This window comes from Leishmania panamensis, assembly GCF_000755165.1.
Source record: "Leishmania panamensis strain MHOM/PA/94/PSC-1 chromosome 27 sequence".
Taxonomy (NCBI): Eukaryota; Euglenozoa; class Kinetoplastea; order Trypanosomatida; family Trypanosomatidae; genus Leishmania; species Leishmania panamensis.
In genome coordinates this window covers 806,314-823,113 of record NC_025873.1, presented here as the reverse complement: position 1 = coordinate 823,113, position 16,800 = coordinate 806,314, and the positions used below count along the sequence as shown (strand labels likewise).

Sequence of the window (16,800 nt, the reverse complement as noted above, 5' to 3'; positions counted from 1 at the left end):
AGCACACATGCGTGCTTGGGCGTGTAGGGTAGAGTGTGAATAGAGGGAGCGACGTAGGGGTGACGTACTGTCTCGCCTCTGCTCTCTGTCCCCCTTCTCCCCTCCTCTCTCGGAGATGAGCGCTTCTCTACGTGCATGTGCCTTTCATCGTGCACCAGTGTCTACCTTCGTGTATACGTGTGTATGTGTCTGTGTGTGTGTGTGTGTGTCGGTGTCGGTGAGTATTTTGCTATCTTTGATACGGATAAGACTCGGTTAAGTTGGTCTCTCTTGTTTCCCCTTGTGCCTTTCAGCTCTTTACAGAGAGTCCGTGTGTGTGTGTGTGTCTCTAGCGGTGTAAGTGTTCTCTTTTCTTGTGGCTTCATAATATATATATATATATATATGTGTGTGTGTGTGTGTGTGTGCGTGTGTGCGTGTGGGCCTCCCTGCCGCCTGTGCTGTCCTCCTCTTCTGTGCGCGCATTCTTCAGTTTTTGTCGTTCGCTCTTTTGGTGGCACATCGTTCTGTGAACCGACGCTGCACAGCTATCAGCCTCCCCTCCCTTTCAGCTGCACCTCCTTGCTTCCCACCTCCTTTCCCTTCACACACGTACACACGCGCACAGCTAACACACACACACACATTCCTTTTCCTCGTCCTGCCGCATTTTTGCGTCTTGGCGTATGAAGCCTGTAAGCCACCATGGCGTTGAATGAAGAGAAGACAAAAGAAAAGCTCAGGTATGACGTCCGACTGTGTCGCCCGTCCTTCTCTTCTCTTCCCTCTTCTTTCTCTGCCGGCAGCGGTGCATGCCATGCACCTCTAAACACGCATGCAGCAGCGTGTTTCGACTCATCTCGCGCGGTGAAAGATCCGCGGCCGCAGTGCTCATTACGTGGCCATGACACCATGTGATGGGAGGTGCTGTGAGGAGGCGAGGGGAGAGGACTCGAGCTCACCCGCTTGTCTCCACCTTTGCGTGACGCGTACAGCCAAACCGCAGCACATCTTCACTTTTTCCGATTCACGTCGCCTCCTTTCTCTGCTCCTTTTTCTTTCCTCCTCCTCCTCCTCTCCCACTCTTTGTGTTTTCTGTGCGCGAGCGTGTGTGTGTGTGTGCGTACACCCTGACCATGATGGCAACATTGGCGCGCCTCTCTTGCTCGTTCTTGCACATGCCGTGTGGTCTTACCCATGGATGATCACGCACAACCGCAGAATCGATTCAGTGGTGGAAGCGTAGTCTCGAAAAGCACGGCAAAGCACATCCAGGCGCATACATACAGGGAAAACCGAAAATGGGCAAATACACCATGCTGCACAACATCAACAGGGTGTTGTGCGTTGTGCTCGATGATGGTCGTAGCGTCACGGGCAAGCTGCTCGTCTTTGACAAGCACATGAACGTTGTGCTCGGCGATGCCGTCGAGGAGCGGCCACAGTCCAAGAGGATGGCTGAGGAGGGCGTCTCGTCAAAGCGCCAGCTGGGGCTTATCTTGCTGCGCGGCGAGCACGTCGTGTCCGTTACAGTGATGAAGGATGTCGAGAACGGCGGGAGTGGGGCCGCGGCAAACTTTAGCGGCGCTCCCAAGTCGGCGAAGGCGACGGCGATGAAGCGCAAGCGCAGCTAGTAACGAGGAAAACGCAAACTTGGCACCTCCAAAAAGCTGAGGAGTGAGTTGAACTTTCTCGTACCGCTGTGTATGTGTGTGTGTGTGTGTGTGTGTGTGTGTGTGCGTGTGCGTGTGCTCTGAAGCACCCTGGCCTCTCTCTTCTGTGTCCGTCTACGGTCGCATATCTGTGAGTGCCCCTGTGTGCTCACATCCGCGTGTGCTGAGTGTAGGCATGTATGCGTTGGTGCTGATGGCGATGGTGTCTCTTTCCTCCCCCCACGACAAAAGGCGATGGCGGCGGGAAAGGGGCGATGATGGATGAGCGCGTAGTACGAAAAAGACCCCGAAAGGATAGTGCGCAACAGCAGAAGAAGGCAGGAAGCAGCAACAACGAATAATCGCTGGAACGCCCTTGATGCGCTTCTGCTCATCACCTCGAGGCGAGTGTCAGCCTGCGTAGCTCCTCTTCAGGGAGAGTGAGAGAGACGTGTACTTGCGGAGCGTATGTGCGCGTGTGATTGCATGAGGACCCGAAAGGAAGAAGCGAAGAGGAGTAAAGGTGCAACTGCAGTGTTCACGACTGCTAATCCTCTCTACCCCCCTTTACTGCTTTTGATCCCCCCCTCTCTTCCTCTATCTTCCCTCTCATGCCTGCGTATGCGTCTGCGCGCATGAGGATGACGACGATGGCTGCCTATCCTGTCGTGTTCACCGTCCCTCTCTACTCACCTTGCTTCTCTTGCTCCGTTCCTGCCGTCTTCTCTCGTTTCTCTGTCTCCCTCTTTATCACTCGTGGAAGATTACTGAATTGGCATCTGCGTCTCAGCCGGGCGCGCGTCCGTTCGTCTGTGTGCTCACCTCGGCGCATCCTCCATTGCTGCTACTGTGTCTTTAGCTGTTGTTTTGAGAGATTGCTGATACTCTCACATACCAAAGCGCCATTACACGGACCTCGGCGCATCATCGCGAGGTCCCATAGCACGACTTTTACCCAGGCAAGCTACTCGGAGTCCGTTGGGGTACATTACCTCGGAAGGAGCTTTCCTTGTAGGTAGTATTGGCTCCGCTACTGCTCACACTGTAGTTGTACCACCCCCTCTTTCACCTATCCTCACGGCACACGGGTGTCTGCTTCATCTTGTGCAACGCACCATGACATCCACTGGCAATGGCGGCGGCAACAGGACCGCTGGGACCCTTCCGTCTCCACTGCGGACGGAGATCAGTGCGCCTGTCACGTCGGTGCCAGACATGCATGGCACACCCAAGCCCTTTTTACTCGACTCGATGCACTCTGCCGACTCCTCTCTCTCCTCGCAGGGCGCTCTCTCCGCGCCCAACAAGACGGGTGGGATGTTGGTGAGTCCGTCTTACTCCGAGGTCCGCGGTAGAACGGCTGCGGAGTCCTCTGCTCCTGGACCGCGCGCGTCGATGAACACAGACCAGCACAGCAAGCCGAGCGTGAATAGCATGAAGGCCTCCACTGCAGCAGACGGCAGCGACTCTCCATCCAAGTCCCGCTCTGGTTGCGGCCGCCGCGGTCAACGACGAGATAATTCGAACTGGTTCGACGCAGAGAAGCCTGCAAACGTGTATCGCCCTGCTGACACAGAGTTGAACCAAAACGTTCAAGTCGTCTATGACGGCATCGACGACCTGGAGCAGATTCGTCATGAGCAGGCGGAGCGCGCACAGCGGCAGAAGGAACATCTAGCGCAGCACATCGCTGATTTACCGACGGGATACCAGGCGACGCTGCCGCGCCTCAACGAACTCGACGCCACAAACAGCTGGGACAAACTGCTGCGAATGATGCGCAGCGAGTATGACCTATCGTGTCTCACAAGCTGCCTGGCACGGGAGCTGGACGAGGACGTCACATGGAACCCAGAAATGCTGCTGGTGCAGCTCACCTCCGACATGCTGGACGCGGCTGAGTTGCAGAAGGATAGCAGAGAGGCGTACGTACCGGTGGATGCCAGCGACATCGGCCAGATGACCGGCGGCGAGGCGACGCGCAAGCGCAACGAGAAGGGCTTGATGACTACGGCTCCGACGACCTCGTTGCCAATGCCTGGGGGCGCAGCACCAGCGGTGGGCACCACCGGAGGAGCCGCACGCGAGTCAGAGAAGAAGCGCCACGAAAAGGCTGCGGCTGCTTCGCCGCCTCCGTCATTCCAGACTACTATGTCGAAGACGCTGGGCAAGCACCCCACCGCTGCTCCGGCTGCCGCGGTATTGAAGAGCAAAAATGCAGGCAACGGGGACAACGACGGTGCCACAGTGCCCACCAACTCCCCGTCGAGCTGCAACCGATCCGCCGCTGCCTCCAGACCTGGAGAGGCCGGTGGAGACGGCGGCAGCAACACCAATGTCTCGTCGGCGGTGGTGAGGCGCGAGGCAAGGAGAGACAAGAGTAATAGGAATGCTGCTGTTAAACCCCAGGGAGCGAAGCTCTTCCCGAAGTAGAGCTGTGAGGGGTGACTGAGCACTTGTCCTCTCACAGGTGACACACGTAGACGTACCTTGCCAACCCGTGCGCGCCTCTTCCACAGTGTGTCTCTACCCATTGCTCATCCAGTCCTGATGGCCACCTGTGCGACCCGATGCCGTTCATCCCTAACTGTCTCTCTCCTCACCCTTGGCTTTGTGGGTGTACCTACGATTGTGTTTGCTGGATCCGCTGGGTTTCTACTCTCTGTCTCGCGCAGCCCCAATGACGTTGTTCCCCTTTCCCTTCCCCTCCCTAACTCCTCGTGGGTTGCCTGTTGGGTATGTGTATGAGTCTCTTTATATAAACATATATATATATAGTGTGTGTGTGTGTGTGCGCGCCATTCTGATTTGGCCCATTTCCTCGACTCATGTATTTCGCGAGAGCACGACCTGCGCACAGGCACATAGACCCGCGTCTGTGTGCTACGGTGTTCCCTGCCCACATGCAGTCGATTTTCACTCGACCTCTCTCATTCGTACACAGCAGGCAAAACGCGTCCTCATTCTCTTCGCTCTTTCACGCAAGCACGCGCGTGTAAAAAAAAAAAAATCAGGAGGAGGCGCGAGAGTAATGTGGTGGCTGCCTGTGTCTCCCTTTCTCTGCGTCTGCGTCTGTGTGTGTGTGTGTGTGTGTGTGTGTGTGTGTGTGTGTGTGTGTGTGTGCCTGTGCATATGTGGGATGAGACGCTGCATGTGCACTGTCACCCCTCCAGCGTTTCAGTTGCCCGTGAGGCGAGTCACGGGCTTTTTTGCAACTCTCTTCTTAGACCTACTCGAGCAATGAAGAGGCAACGGGAATTGGGGGGAGGCGGAGACTCGATGCGTCCGCCGCCGAAGAGCGTCTGCGACCATGTGCGTCCGGTTTCGAGTTGTGCGAGCTGCCTGCTTCCGACACTGTAGAGAGAGAGAGAGGGTGGAGAAGTAGAATGACAGATGTGAGGGCCCGGGGAACCGCAGTGAGGCCCATACACACAGAGACACAGAGCGGACCACGGGGAGGGGTGCTGTTGTGCTACTGTCGTCAGCACCGATTTCTCCCCCCTCGTGCTGCGTGTGTGTTTGCCGTCTCTCTCCCGCTGTTTTCTCCTTTCTCTGCTCATGTGTTACGTCGATTCTGCCGCTGAGCTTGCGTACACCCAACAGTGGCTACTCACACCCACACCTGCCCACATATCCATCGCCTCGTTCTTCATGCTTGACTCCGCATCCTTCCCTCCTCTCCATCTACTTCTCCCTCCATTCTCCGCTTGCTATTGTTCTCCCCTTGGGGTCATCTACCAACACCCTTGCCCCTCCCCTTCGCTGCACACCCACACACCTACTACGCCTCTCATTCTTCTTTCTCTCTCTTTCCCTCTCTTGTCTGTGCCACATCAGCAACTTTACCCCGCTGGAATGAAGAAGGTGCTGGTGCTGAACGGCGACTCGTATGTCGGTCGCCATGTCGTGAAGGCATTCTACCAGTCGTACGAGTATGACGTTGAGATCACGCTCACACGCACTGGCGAGCGGGCCGCGGCGACGACACGTACGGTGTCGAAGGCGACCTCGAGTGACTGGCTGTGGGATCAGATGAAGAGTCTGTGGGACTCGCTTGAAAGGTCGCTGGTCGCCGCTGCAGCCGACAACTCGGACGACCCTTCTACCGCCTCTACACCTGGATCGCACTGCAGAAGCAAGAAGCGCGCCACATCCGCTGTAGGCACGGAGGAGTTGCCCACATCACCACCACTCGCAGGCTTGTCCGCAGAGGAGCAAGATATGTTGCCGGCAGACCTCCAGTTCTGTGTGCGCAGTATCGTTCCAAAGCACAACGACAACGCAGAGGAGTTCCGTAAGCGCCTGCTCGCCAATGACGTCGTCATTGCTGTCCTCCAGGACGACACGTACGAGGCCATGTGCGCCATCCGCATTCTCGCCGGGACACATTACGAAGTAGAGAAAACGTTTGTACTGGTGTCCTCGGCCGTGACGTGGGCGTACACACTGACGTCAGAGCGCGCGCGTGCCCGTGAGATGCGGCAGAGGGAGCGCGAGGAGGAAAGAAGCGCCTTCTTGGAGGAGCTCCTCAACGCTGAGGATGAAGACATTGGTGACGAGGATGACCTTAGCGAGGGCGCTGCTGCCATGGCAGAGAGAGAGGCGCGCCGTGCAGCGCGTCGCACAGAGCTAGAGCGGCGCCTTCCCTTCTCACTGCGCGAGCCTGCCGCTGGCGAGGACGAGGCCGAGATCCACGCGCTTGTTCCGGACCGAGTCTTTACCGACGACGCCTATGCGCAGCGTGTGCCTCACCCGCGCTTTCAGCACTGGCACTCACTAGAGCACCTCGTGAAGTGCGCCAACACTGAGACGCTGCACACCTACGTTGTCTTCGCTGGTCTCCCGTACGGCGCCGGCGAAGGGTCGGACATGCTGTTCGGGCTCCTGCGGAGCGCATGGTACCACCAGGTTCTGCCGCAGTACGGCGCCGGCGTGAATAGGATCCCCATGATCCACGTGCAGGACTTGGCCTCGGTCCTCTACAAGGTTGGCAGCGCCTACGATGTGCTTGACAAGCGGTACGTGTTCGCTGTCGACCAGGGCCACGTCACACAGCGGCAGCTGCTACACGCTGTGCAGGCGCGCTTCGGCGGGTTTGTGCAGCCGGCTGTTGCAGTGTCCCTGCCGCTGACGGCAGCGGACTTGGTGTGTCTTGATGGGCTGGAGCTGCCACCGCCGACCAGCCCGCAAGACCTTTTCGCCACGTTTGGCAACGAGTCGTGCTGGGGCGACGGCGGCGCTCTCTTGACCGCCCTGGTGCTCTCGGACATCCAAGCGGAGCCCTCTACCGCGCTGACGGTGCACGTGGAGGAGGAGTGGGTGTCCCTCGACGGCTTCCTTGCGAACCTTGACGTCGTATGCGCGCAGTTTCGCGCTGCGCACGCGGAGATGTTCAAGCCGGTCCGCGCCCTCATCACCGGTCCACCGCTGAGCGGGGCAGAGACCGTCGCCGCTCTGCTGGCGCAACACTGCCGTGTGCCGTGCGTGTCGCGTGAAAGCATTGTTGTGGACTACAAGGCGCACATGGCGGACGTGCGCGCCGCGCTGCGAGGCCTGCTCATGCGTCGCCTACAGCGCCGTCGCGCCCGGATGCAAGCTCGGCTGGTGCGTCAGGCAGCGCAGGAGAAAGTTGCTCAACATCTAGCAAAAGAGGAGCAGCGGCGCCAGCGGCGAGAGGATCGGCAGCAGCGCGGCGACACAGACGATGACAGCGGAAGCGAGGAGGAACGGGACGAGGAAGGGTCGGCAGCGGATGAGGAGGGCGAGGGCATCGACGCGGCATCTGAGGTGGACTCCCGTGCCTCTCTGATGTCGATCTTTCTTCCTCCGGCCACCAAAAGTGCTGATGACGGCAACGAAGACGAGGAGGGCGCGGTGCAGCAATGGTGGCAGCCGCCTTTACGGCCCATTGAGCTGGTTGTGAACGAGGCGTACATCCGCGGCGCCGCCGATGCCGGCGTTGGCGATGGAGACCACGAAGACAGCGCTGAGATTGACGAGGAGCAAGAGGAAGGGGGCGAGGAGGATGACAAGGAAGGTGGCGGCAACTGGCTCGCTCAGCTCGACGCACAGGATGAGGAAGCACAAGCAGAAATGGAAGAGGACCGCGAGCTACTGCCTCCTGTGCCCCTCTCCGCTGCCATGGGCGATAGGGTCCTGCCTTCACTAGCTCTACCGCGCTTTGCTGCCCGTAGCCGTGGCCGCGCCTTTGCACGCGACGTGGACCGGCAGGAGCTGCGATGCATCGCGGCGCTTCGTCAGGAGTACCTTCTCGGTCTAAAGGTGCTTGCGCTAAAGGTGTCTACGGAGGGGCGATTGCCACGTCCGCTGCCCACTCCAGCGGTGACCGAGGACGGCGTCAATGATGGCGGGTACGGTGACGAGGTTGGCCGCGGCGGCACCAGCAATGGGACCGACGGAGAGGGCGACGAGGAGGACGAGGAGGATGAGGAGGATGAGGAGGCGGATGGGGAGGCGCCGAGCGACGGTGAGCCTCACGCGTCGCTGGAGGGCAGCAACAACGGCGCCGAGGAGGAGGACGAGGATACCGATTACGGACGCGCTGGCACCATCAACGAGGCGAATCCGATCCTTGCGATTGACCCCGACGAAGACGACTCCGTGTACCTCGACTGTGCGCTCGCCTTCATGTGTCGGTGGCGCCTGCGTCAGTCGGATTGCCGCTGCCAAGGCTACATTCTCAGCGACTTCCCGCAGACGCTGGCGCAGGCCATCTTATGCTTCCGTGCAAATGAAACCGAGCTCGAGGATGGAGAGCTGCGCCGCCAACGTGCTCTCGCCCCACTGCTGACGCGCACTGATGACCACGCTGCCGAAGACAACAGCGACGCGGACGACGAGGACGGCGGGCCTCTAGCCCCTATAGATGCGGACTTCCCTCTACCTGACATCGCCAGCATCAAGGAGGAGGAGCTGCTGGCGCTGGAGCGGGCCCATCGCCGTGGCCGCGGCCCAGCATGTAGTGGCAGCGCCGCCGGTGAGGTAGAGTCGATGGGCGACTTGACGGAGGAGGCGGCCGCTGCCAGCAGCGACGTGGAGACCGTAATGACGCCTGTGGACGAGTCTCTCTTCGTAGACTATGTTGTGGCACTCCAGGCCGACCCGGCTTTCTTGCGCGCCACGATCGATGCTCTACAGACAAAGCTGGATGCGGCTGCGGATCGGCGGCCATCATCGACGTCTCCGAGAGACGCCGCACCCTCTGCGCACAGTGCTGCTGCGATAGGGTTGTCAGAGGCGGCGCTCGCCACGCTTCGTGACTCTCTTCATATCACTCCATATGCTGCACAGCTCGAGTGGTACATGAAGCATCACGCTGCCACTGCTTCTCCGATCCAGTCGCTCCTGGCGTGGCTCAGCGCCATCACAACAACACCCGCGCTAGGTGTGCGCAGCGCGCAAGTTATTGTTCCCCCTAGCAACAATGATGATGTTGCTGACGCTGAGGGCGCGGGTGGCGTCGCCCCAACTACCATGGAGGCACCTCCAACGACCCGCACCGCACAGATGCTCTTCATGTCGGTGCCGGTGTTAAACACAGAGGAAGTGAAAGCATGCTGGTGCGCGGCGCGCGAGCGAAAGGCGCGAGCTGACGCGAGGGCGGCAACGGTCGGTATGGCGACACGAACGATGCCGAACCGTACATGCGGTGATGAGTGCGGATCGGCGTTGGTGAATGCAATGCTCCCGGTGGCGCTGATGCGGCTCGCACCGCTCTGCTGGACCGGCGCTGCGGCCCCAAAGTCTGCAGCACTCCTCAGCCAGGCCCCTTCCTCTTCAGCGCACACCCCGCACCCTCGTGACAGTCTCGCCGCGTCGCGGTGTGCACTACAGCCGGCCGCATCTCTAGAGGCTCTTGCGCAGGAGCTGTGCACACGTATTGCGCCCGCGCGCCGAAATCCTACAGCTGTGGCTACGGCTGCTGCACTGCCAGCGGCATGCGTAACAGCCGATCGTGCGTCGTACACAAGCACTGAGACAACCTCGCCGCTCGCGCTCAACGCCACGGCGACGGCTGCCGCGCCAGCGAGTCAAGTGGATGTCATAGGGGTGTCTGAAGCACCAGCCGATGCTAGCGCCTCAGACGCTGCAGCGGCAGCGGCGGAGCGGAAGGCGAGGCTCGCTGCTGCTTCTCAGGACGAGGCGTCCCAGATCCTGCATGAGTTGGCCTCCCTGCGTCATCTGCAGATCGTTGAAGGAAGCCCTGAAACGGCGGAAATGCTGGGACTGCCTGCGGAGACGTACCTGATGAGGTACGTGCTTCCGAATCTGACGCCTGTCATGACGGGTGTGGTGCGCATGCGATCAAATGACCCTGTCTCCACGCTAGCCGATGCTCTCTTCGACCACTGCCGCCGTGTAACGCTGTAAGAGAAAAGTGAGTCTGAGCAGCTACTGATGTTAGTGCAGGCTCGCGCGCGCGTGTGTGTGTGTGGCCCTACTGCGGTGTATCTCCGTCACTTTCGTTTTGCCACTCTTTATTTTTCCCCCTTTTTATGTATGTACAATGGCTGCGAGTTCTCTATGCGTGTGTGGCTGCCTGCGTGCACTTCTCTGTCTCTGGGGCATGCGCAACAGTGGCTCTCTACCTCGCGTCTGCCCTTCCTCTATCCCAAGTAACGCGGATGCTTCTATGGACTACGTTGCGGTGGAGAGGGGCCTGACGCATATATGTACTATACGCCCCCACAACACCTTCGTTTTCTCTTGTTAATGTGAGCTGTGTGAGCATCAGCGCACCACACCCACTTCTTGCGCACCCCCCGTTTTTTTTATTATTATTTGCCGGCGTACTCAGTCCTTGGGTGGGCCGATGTACTGGTATGCATGTATAGGCGCGTGTATGTGCCCCCTCACGTCACACTGCATCCGCTCTCCGTGATGCCAGAAGGGTTGGGCAAAAGCGAACACACCCACCCATACGCACCCAAACTAAAGCACGGCCGGGCTCCGTCAGCGGTGACTGTGCGGTGCTGCAGCGTTGAAGATATGTAACGAGTAGTTGGCAGCAGTGGTGACTGAGTGGGCTGGTGGGTGTTAAGCAGAGCCGCGCTCTAGCCAGGACCAGGGAAGAAAAACCGCTGAGGACCTGAAACGCTTCTAGCCAGCAGACCGTGCGACTAATGCAAAGTGTGCAGGCTTGGGTATGTAGCTCCGCTTACGTGTGTGCGCGTATCGGCGTTGTCACCCCCCTTCTCTTACGCCCACACGTTTCCGCACTCCATCATCTGCAGCACTCTCCCTTTCATCCTGTCCCTATTTTCCCCTTCCTCTGTCTCTATTCATCTCTCTCACATGTGCCATCACGGTCCTCTATGCGGTGCGGGTGCTCCTCCAATGGGTATGACAGCGCGCTCACCTTCGATCGGTGCGCCCTGTCTTTCCCTCTCTTCCCTCTTTTTTTTTCTCGTCCTCTCCGCGCTTTTGCATCGTTGTGAGCGGCTGCGCATCCGCTGGCGGACGGTGAGAAGAGCCAGAAGAAATAACGACTGTGGTTGCAGGCCACCTGTACAGTCACACCCATACGTGGAGATCACCGCAATCTAAACAATGCAGGTCAACTCGCTCTTGGAGCGTATGCGGAAGGTGCGGCAGGAGAAGGCTGCTGCCGCCGCCGCCGCCACTGCCACCGCTCCGCCAGTAGTGACGAACACTACTACCACTGTCCCCACTGCCAACACGACGAGCAGAGACGCACCCACATTGAACGCCGCTGACGCAGATGCCACGGGTGGCGGTGGAGTCGCCGTTTCGTCGTCTTTGTCTACCGGTGTGGCGGTGCCGGCGCCTCCGCCTGTGTTTGCCTCTCCGTCCTTAGCGCGGCTCGAATACCGCGACAACGCGACGGATCCGCTGTGTGTGCCATTCACATGCGACATGGTCGTGTCGGTCCTCAACACGCTCCTCAACGACTACCAGCGCCACTCAACGCCAGGTGTTACCGCTGTTGCTCCAGGCGGCGTTAATGGTAGTGTGGCACCCACGGCGAAGGGGGTGGTAGCCAGCACTGAAGCGACTGGAGGCGCCGCCCATGACGTGCATGCATCCAGCAAGATGTCTGGGGAGAGCTCCGGCGCCGGACGTCGAAACAGCGGCACGGAGAGCCAGCTTGTCGTGGAGAAGGCTGTCGCGCGTATGCGAGAGGTCCTGGCGGCGCAAGGATCCCCACAGATGGCCCCCAAAGCGACAGGGGACAGTAAGTCATCTGCCACCGCCATTGAGACTGTCACTGCTGCGGGGCCGTCGATTTCTTCTCTTTACTCATCTAGCGCTTCCTTGCTTGCCGATGCAGCGTACAATGCTGCCTGCGCTGTGGCCCGCGTCGATGTTTCCGGGGCAGTTCGGCCCATTTGCCGGGATGTGAACTACTACACTCGAGTCGGCCGAATCTCGCAGGGCGTGTATGGCGTCGTCTTCCGCGCTGTCACCACGGCGGACTACGAGCGGCAGCACCGACAGCAATCGCGCCACCGCGTGACTCAACAGAGCTCAGCTTCCTCGTCAGCCGCTCCACCGCCAACGCATGTGCAGGTATATGCTCTGAAGCACATAAAGAAGATGTGGCTAGAAGACTCGCAGGTGGGGCTTCCGCCCTACCTCATGCGCGAAATTGATTTGCTACTCCGGTTGCAGCATCCAAACATAATGGGCGCGCTAGAGCTCGTCTTGCTAGACCCGACGCCGGTCCCGCGTCGCCTGACATCACCACCAAAATCGCGCTCGACCTCCTTGTCATCCTCGTTGTCACCGTCATCATCATCGGAGTCGGAGTCGCCATCAACCGAGCAGCCCGCAGATGAGGCCACGGAGAGCGATCGCCCCCTTCGCCGTCCCCGCTCCACCGCGGAGGACACAACAGCGCCAAACCCAACGAAAAAGGCGAAGAGCGACAGCGCCGGCGAGCCACCATTGCAGCGGGACGAGGGCCGCTCCGTTCCCCAAACTCAAACCACGGGTGCGAAAGGCACTGCTCAGGACGCTGTCACCACACGCCCACTGGCTGCTGTCGGCGCTGCAAGCAAGGCGAAGGACGTCTTCCTTGTGATGAACTACTGCCCTTACGACCTGGGGAGCTACATGCGGCGGTACACCACCATGGCGGAGCTTCGGGGCAGCGGCGACTGTAAGCTCCCTCACACGAGTACTCAGGTGCCGTTCTTTCACATCACGCCACGCAACGCGCATCCACAGGCGGCGGCGAGCTACGTGGCACGTGCCAAGTCCATCGTATACCAACTCTTGCGCGCCGTGGCGTTTCTGCACGACAGCCGTATTCTCCACCGCGACCTGAAGATGTCAAACGTGCTGCTCGCCGAGAACGGCTACGTGAAAGTGTGCGACTTCGGCCTTGGCCGCCTCTACCGCGAAGGCCAGGCGCTCACCCCCACCGTTGTGACGCTCATGTATCGCGCGCCGGAGCTGCACTTTGGTGTCGTGGACTACTCTCACAAGATGGATGTCTGGTCGGTCGGGTGCATATTTGCCGAGCTTTTCCTGCGCCGTCCTCTTTTCCACGCCTCGACCGACAGTCAACACCTGCTGGCCCTGTGCGAGGTGCTGGGCATTCCGACGGAGGAGTCGTTCCCTGGGTTGTACCACCTTCCTCAGACGAAGGCAATGATGCAGTCGCTACCGCGTTGGAACCGCACCTCACGTCTGGCGAGCCTCTTCCAACGTGGCGCTATCCTCCCCACTGTAGCGCACGGCAGTGTCCCTGTGGCAGCGGAGGGTGCGCTGCTGCCTGCAAGCGGGGTGGATCTGCTCGCATCGGTGCTGCAGTGGAACCCGCGCCGCCGCCCATCTGCCACCGAGGCTCTGCAGCACCGATTTTTCACGGAGGAACCGCTGCCGTGTGCACCGGCAGAGCTAATGCGACCGATGCCGTGGCTGGATGCTGCCGCTGCTGCGGTTCATGTTATGCCTTCCTCAGCACTTGTTTGCGAGGATCGGCGTAATCAGCCTGGCAACCCGGTGTCGCAGGGTGCCCTTCCCCCGGCAACTCGGATGGCGTCGAACTCAGCTGAGGGGCCGTCTTCTGCGAGTGTGCCCCCTGCTGTGCAGCACGTGATGGACGTTCCTAGCGGAGCGACGGTGGCCGTCGCAGCTATTCAACTAGCGTCTGACACCACAGGTGGCGCATCTTCTTTGGCGAGTGCCTCACCGGATATGTTCCCTGGAAGCAACGGTAACACCGTGCTGAGCAACACTGTTGGCGGCGGATACCAGGAAGCCATCGGTGTCCGTGACTACAGCGGCAGCGACGGGGACCTAGCACCAGAGGAAGAAGAGGAGCAGCGACTGAAGTTGCACACGCGCCGCAGCACGCGCGACCAGATCGAGGACGAGGTCGACGACAGCGACAGTGATGCGGGTACAGAGAGATTGGAGCAACAGGTGCGGTTCCTCGCGAACCAAGACCGAGATGAGTGAGAAAGAGAGCTCCCCCTCTCTTCCCCCCGAGGGTAATGGCCGTACGATCTTGTAGTCGTCTTTAGCTTCGACCCTCTTCCTCCTCTTCCATGTGAGTGCGTGTGTGTGTGTGTGTATTTGCATCTGCGCCTGCGCGCTCTCCTCCTGCTGCTGCCGGCTCTGTCGCTGCCTTCTTTCCTCCCTGTCCAGAGCCAGGTGGTGGCGGTGGCTGGTGTTTCCCTTTTCTGCTCTCCTCTCCTGCTCTTGCGCCACATCGGTAGGGCGCTTCTGACTCATTCACGTGTGTTTAGAGAGAGAGAGGCGGAGCGAGCGAGAGCCATGAGATGCACGTTGAGGCTCCTGCGGAGTTTCACCTTTCCACCCTTTGTGGCTATTGTACCGCTCGACTTCCTCAGAGATTCTCGACACCGCTGGTGCGGCCGGTTCTGTGAGCGTGCGCGGGGACATGTTTGGCGCCGCCCTTCCTCATCACACCCCCTTCATCCCCTTCTCCACTCTCTTTCTCACCCCCTCTCTCTCCCGCCCTCTCTCCGCTCCGCGACTCCCATCCGTGGTACCGCCACCACCCGTGCCACTGCCACCGTTCTCTCTCCCACTTTACCTCGCATCGCTGCGACTGTTGTCATTTACCTCCTTGCAAATCTATGTTTTGTGTTGAAGTATGCATATCTGTGTACTTGTTGGTGTGTACGTGTGTGTGTGTGTGTGTGTTCGTATGCTCGTTGACTCTCTTCCCCTCCTCCATTCATTGGTTCTCTTCCTCCGCTGCGTGCACATCACCGCTTGTGTTGGTGCTCGCACGCCGCGTGTGTGTGTGTGTGTGTGTGTGTGTGTGTGTCTGTCTGTCTGTCTGGGTGTTGCTCTCACTATTATTTTGGCGATGATGTCGTTATTATCCCTTTCGGCCATCTCGTGATGCTTTTCTCCACTCCCTCCTCATCTTCTTGTACCTCTTCGGCGTGCAGATTGTGTGGTTGCTTGCTTGTGTGCTGGTGTGGGATTCACTTTGACAGCCACCTGTGTCCCGCGTGTATTGCCGTTGCCAATAGCCTGTACATCGCAGCATGGAACTGCAATGTACGAAGCCCTCCTTTTCCCCTCCCTTCTGCAGATGGAGGCGTCCGAGGCTTCAGCAGGCGCTGCGCGGCAGACATGCGCAAGCGCAGAGAGAGGGAACGGGCGTGAAAGGAGAGTCGCCTCAGAGTATGTCGACATGCTCATCCATTCAACGGGGAGCCACCACTGTCGTCGTCTCTGCGTCCCCCCCCCCTCCCCCGCTCTGTCCCTCTCCGCTACGCACAGACACGTGCACCGCATACACGTCGCATCTCCTATGTGCAGTGACAAGACGCGGTTTAATGCCGGGCGGGGCGGGATGAGGAACAAAATAAAGAACTAAAGAATGTGCCAATGGAGGCAGGCGGATCGCTTGTGCAGGCGAACGATGGCCTCTCTTCTCTCTCTCTTTCTGAGATCTGAGCGCTTCTCGGTGTCTCCGCTGCTTCCGCACTGGCGCCTTTCTCCCTTCCCAGCTGCTCATTTTTGATTCCGCCTTCTCTTCGTTCGATCATTCTCTCATCCGCGCCAGACTTCCCTACTCTCTCACCCTCCCTTGAACCCCTCCTACACACACGCAGGCAGAACATATTAAGACCTTTCCAGATATCATGCTGTTCGGCAACGAGGCCCCCTTCCATCTGAAGCCAATTCCGTATCGCGGTATCTGGAGGCACCAGGCAGAGGTTCTGCAGCATCCTCCCGGCTATCAGCACCCGATCATTCCTCTCCCGCCATGCTCAGCATCGAACAGCACAGCAGTACGGCCAGGCACGAGCAGCAGCTTGGCGCACTCGTCGCTCTCGTCTGTCTCTCCTTCCCCAGAAGCCTCGGTGAAGCCAAGCATCACTGCTGGGACGTCATCATATACAACATCAAAGCACTGCGCTACTGCTCCTGCACTCAACAATGTAGTGCCACCGCACTTACTACAGCAGCATCAGCGCCACCCGCGCATGGACTGTGACAGCGGGCGTGGCGGGGATGCATTTTTAGCGGACGCGCAGCGCCTTGATGCTGATATGACAGTCGACGCGACTCTTCGTCAGGATCGATTGTGCAGGCGTCAAAAGCTCCGTGAGTACCAGCAGGCTCGCCACGAGCGGGCGGCGGCGCGTGAGGCGACACTACAAGCTACCCGCAACGCGGCCATTGAGGCAGTGCAGAGGCGACTTGCCAACGTAGCGGGCACGGCGCGCAAGAACCGTGAGCAAGACGACCGTGATCCTATCACTCACCAATGCTACACAGTGGAGGCGGAGCAGAAGGTGATGCGCCACAACGCTGAGGTGCGCACCCGCTACGCCACACGCCAGCAGTTTCTCAGCCGGCAGATGAACTCAACGGAGTACAACATCCTTACATGGAAACTTCGATAGTACATGGAGGATGAGTGGGTGAGGTGCTTGTCTGCGTGCTTGAGCTGCTGGTAGTTTGAGGTGTGGATGGGGGGAGTGCGTGCCATGACGTGGCTTACGTAGCTCGTTCGCACTCTCCCTTCCTCTGTATATTGCATCCCCCAGTGTGTGCCTCCACACCGTGTATAGGGCTCTCGCTCCGCGAGCTGCCGCCTTCTCTCACTATTGCCAGCGGTTCTGCAGAGGGGGGAACAACACTCTTCGATGTATAGCCGAGCCGTGTATCTTCCTCTCTCTTCCGCCTG

The 16,800-nt window shown here is 59.3% G+C and overlaps 5 protein-coding genes across 5 annotated transcripts; all 5 read left to right on the top strand.

The window, feature by feature from the left end:
* Positions 1–1,280: 1,280 nt before the first annotated feature.
* LPMP_271970 (small nuclear ribonucleoprotein, putative) lies at positions 1,281–1,613 on the top strand (the record flags this gene model as incomplete). The annotated part of the gene is made up of 1 exon (XM_010701981.1): positions 1,281–1,613. The coding sequence occupies one exon, from the start codon at positions 1,281–1,283 to the stop codon at positions 1,611–1,613; it is 333 nt and encodes a 110-aa protein (XP_010700283.1).
* Positions 1,614–2,747: 1,134 nt separating this feature from the next.
* LPMP_271960 (hypothetical protein) lies at positions 2,748–4,064 on the top strand (the record flags this gene model as incomplete). The annotated part of the gene is made up of 1 exon (XM_010701980.1): positions 2,748–4,064. The coding sequence occupies one exon, from the start codon at positions 2,748–2,750 to the stop codon at positions 4,062–4,064; it is 1,317 nt and encodes a 438-aa protein (XP_010700282.1).
* Positions 4,065–5,486: 1,422 nt separating this feature from the next.
* Positions 5,487–10,022, top strand: LPMP_271950 (hypothetical protein; the record flags this gene model as incomplete). Its single annotated transcript, XM_010701979.1, has 1 exon — positions 5,487–10,022. One exon carries the CDS (start codon positions 5,487–5,489, stop codon positions 10,020–10,022), a length of 4,536 nt encoding a protein of 1,511 aa, XP_010700281.1.
* Positions 10,023–11,201: 1,179 nt separating this feature from the next.
* LPMP_271940 (protein kinase-like protein) lies at positions 11,202–14,081 on the top strand (the record flags this gene model as incomplete). Its single annotated transcript, XM_010701978.1, has 1 exon — positions 11,202–14,081. One exon carries the CDS (start codon positions 11,202–11,204, stop codon positions 14,079–14,081), a length of 2,880 nt encoding a protein of 959 aa, XP_010700280.1.
* A 1,667-nt stretch (positions 14,082–15,748) lies between these two features.
* On the top strand, positions 15,749–16,516 carry LPMP_271930 (hypothetical protein; the record flags this gene model as incomplete). Its single annotated transcript, XM_010701977.1, has 1 exon — positions 15,749–16,516. One exon carries the CDS (start codon positions 15,749–15,751, stop codon positions 16,514–16,516), a length of 768 nt encoding a protein of 255 aa, XP_010700279.1.
* Positions 16,517–16,800: the final 284 nt, after the last annotated feature.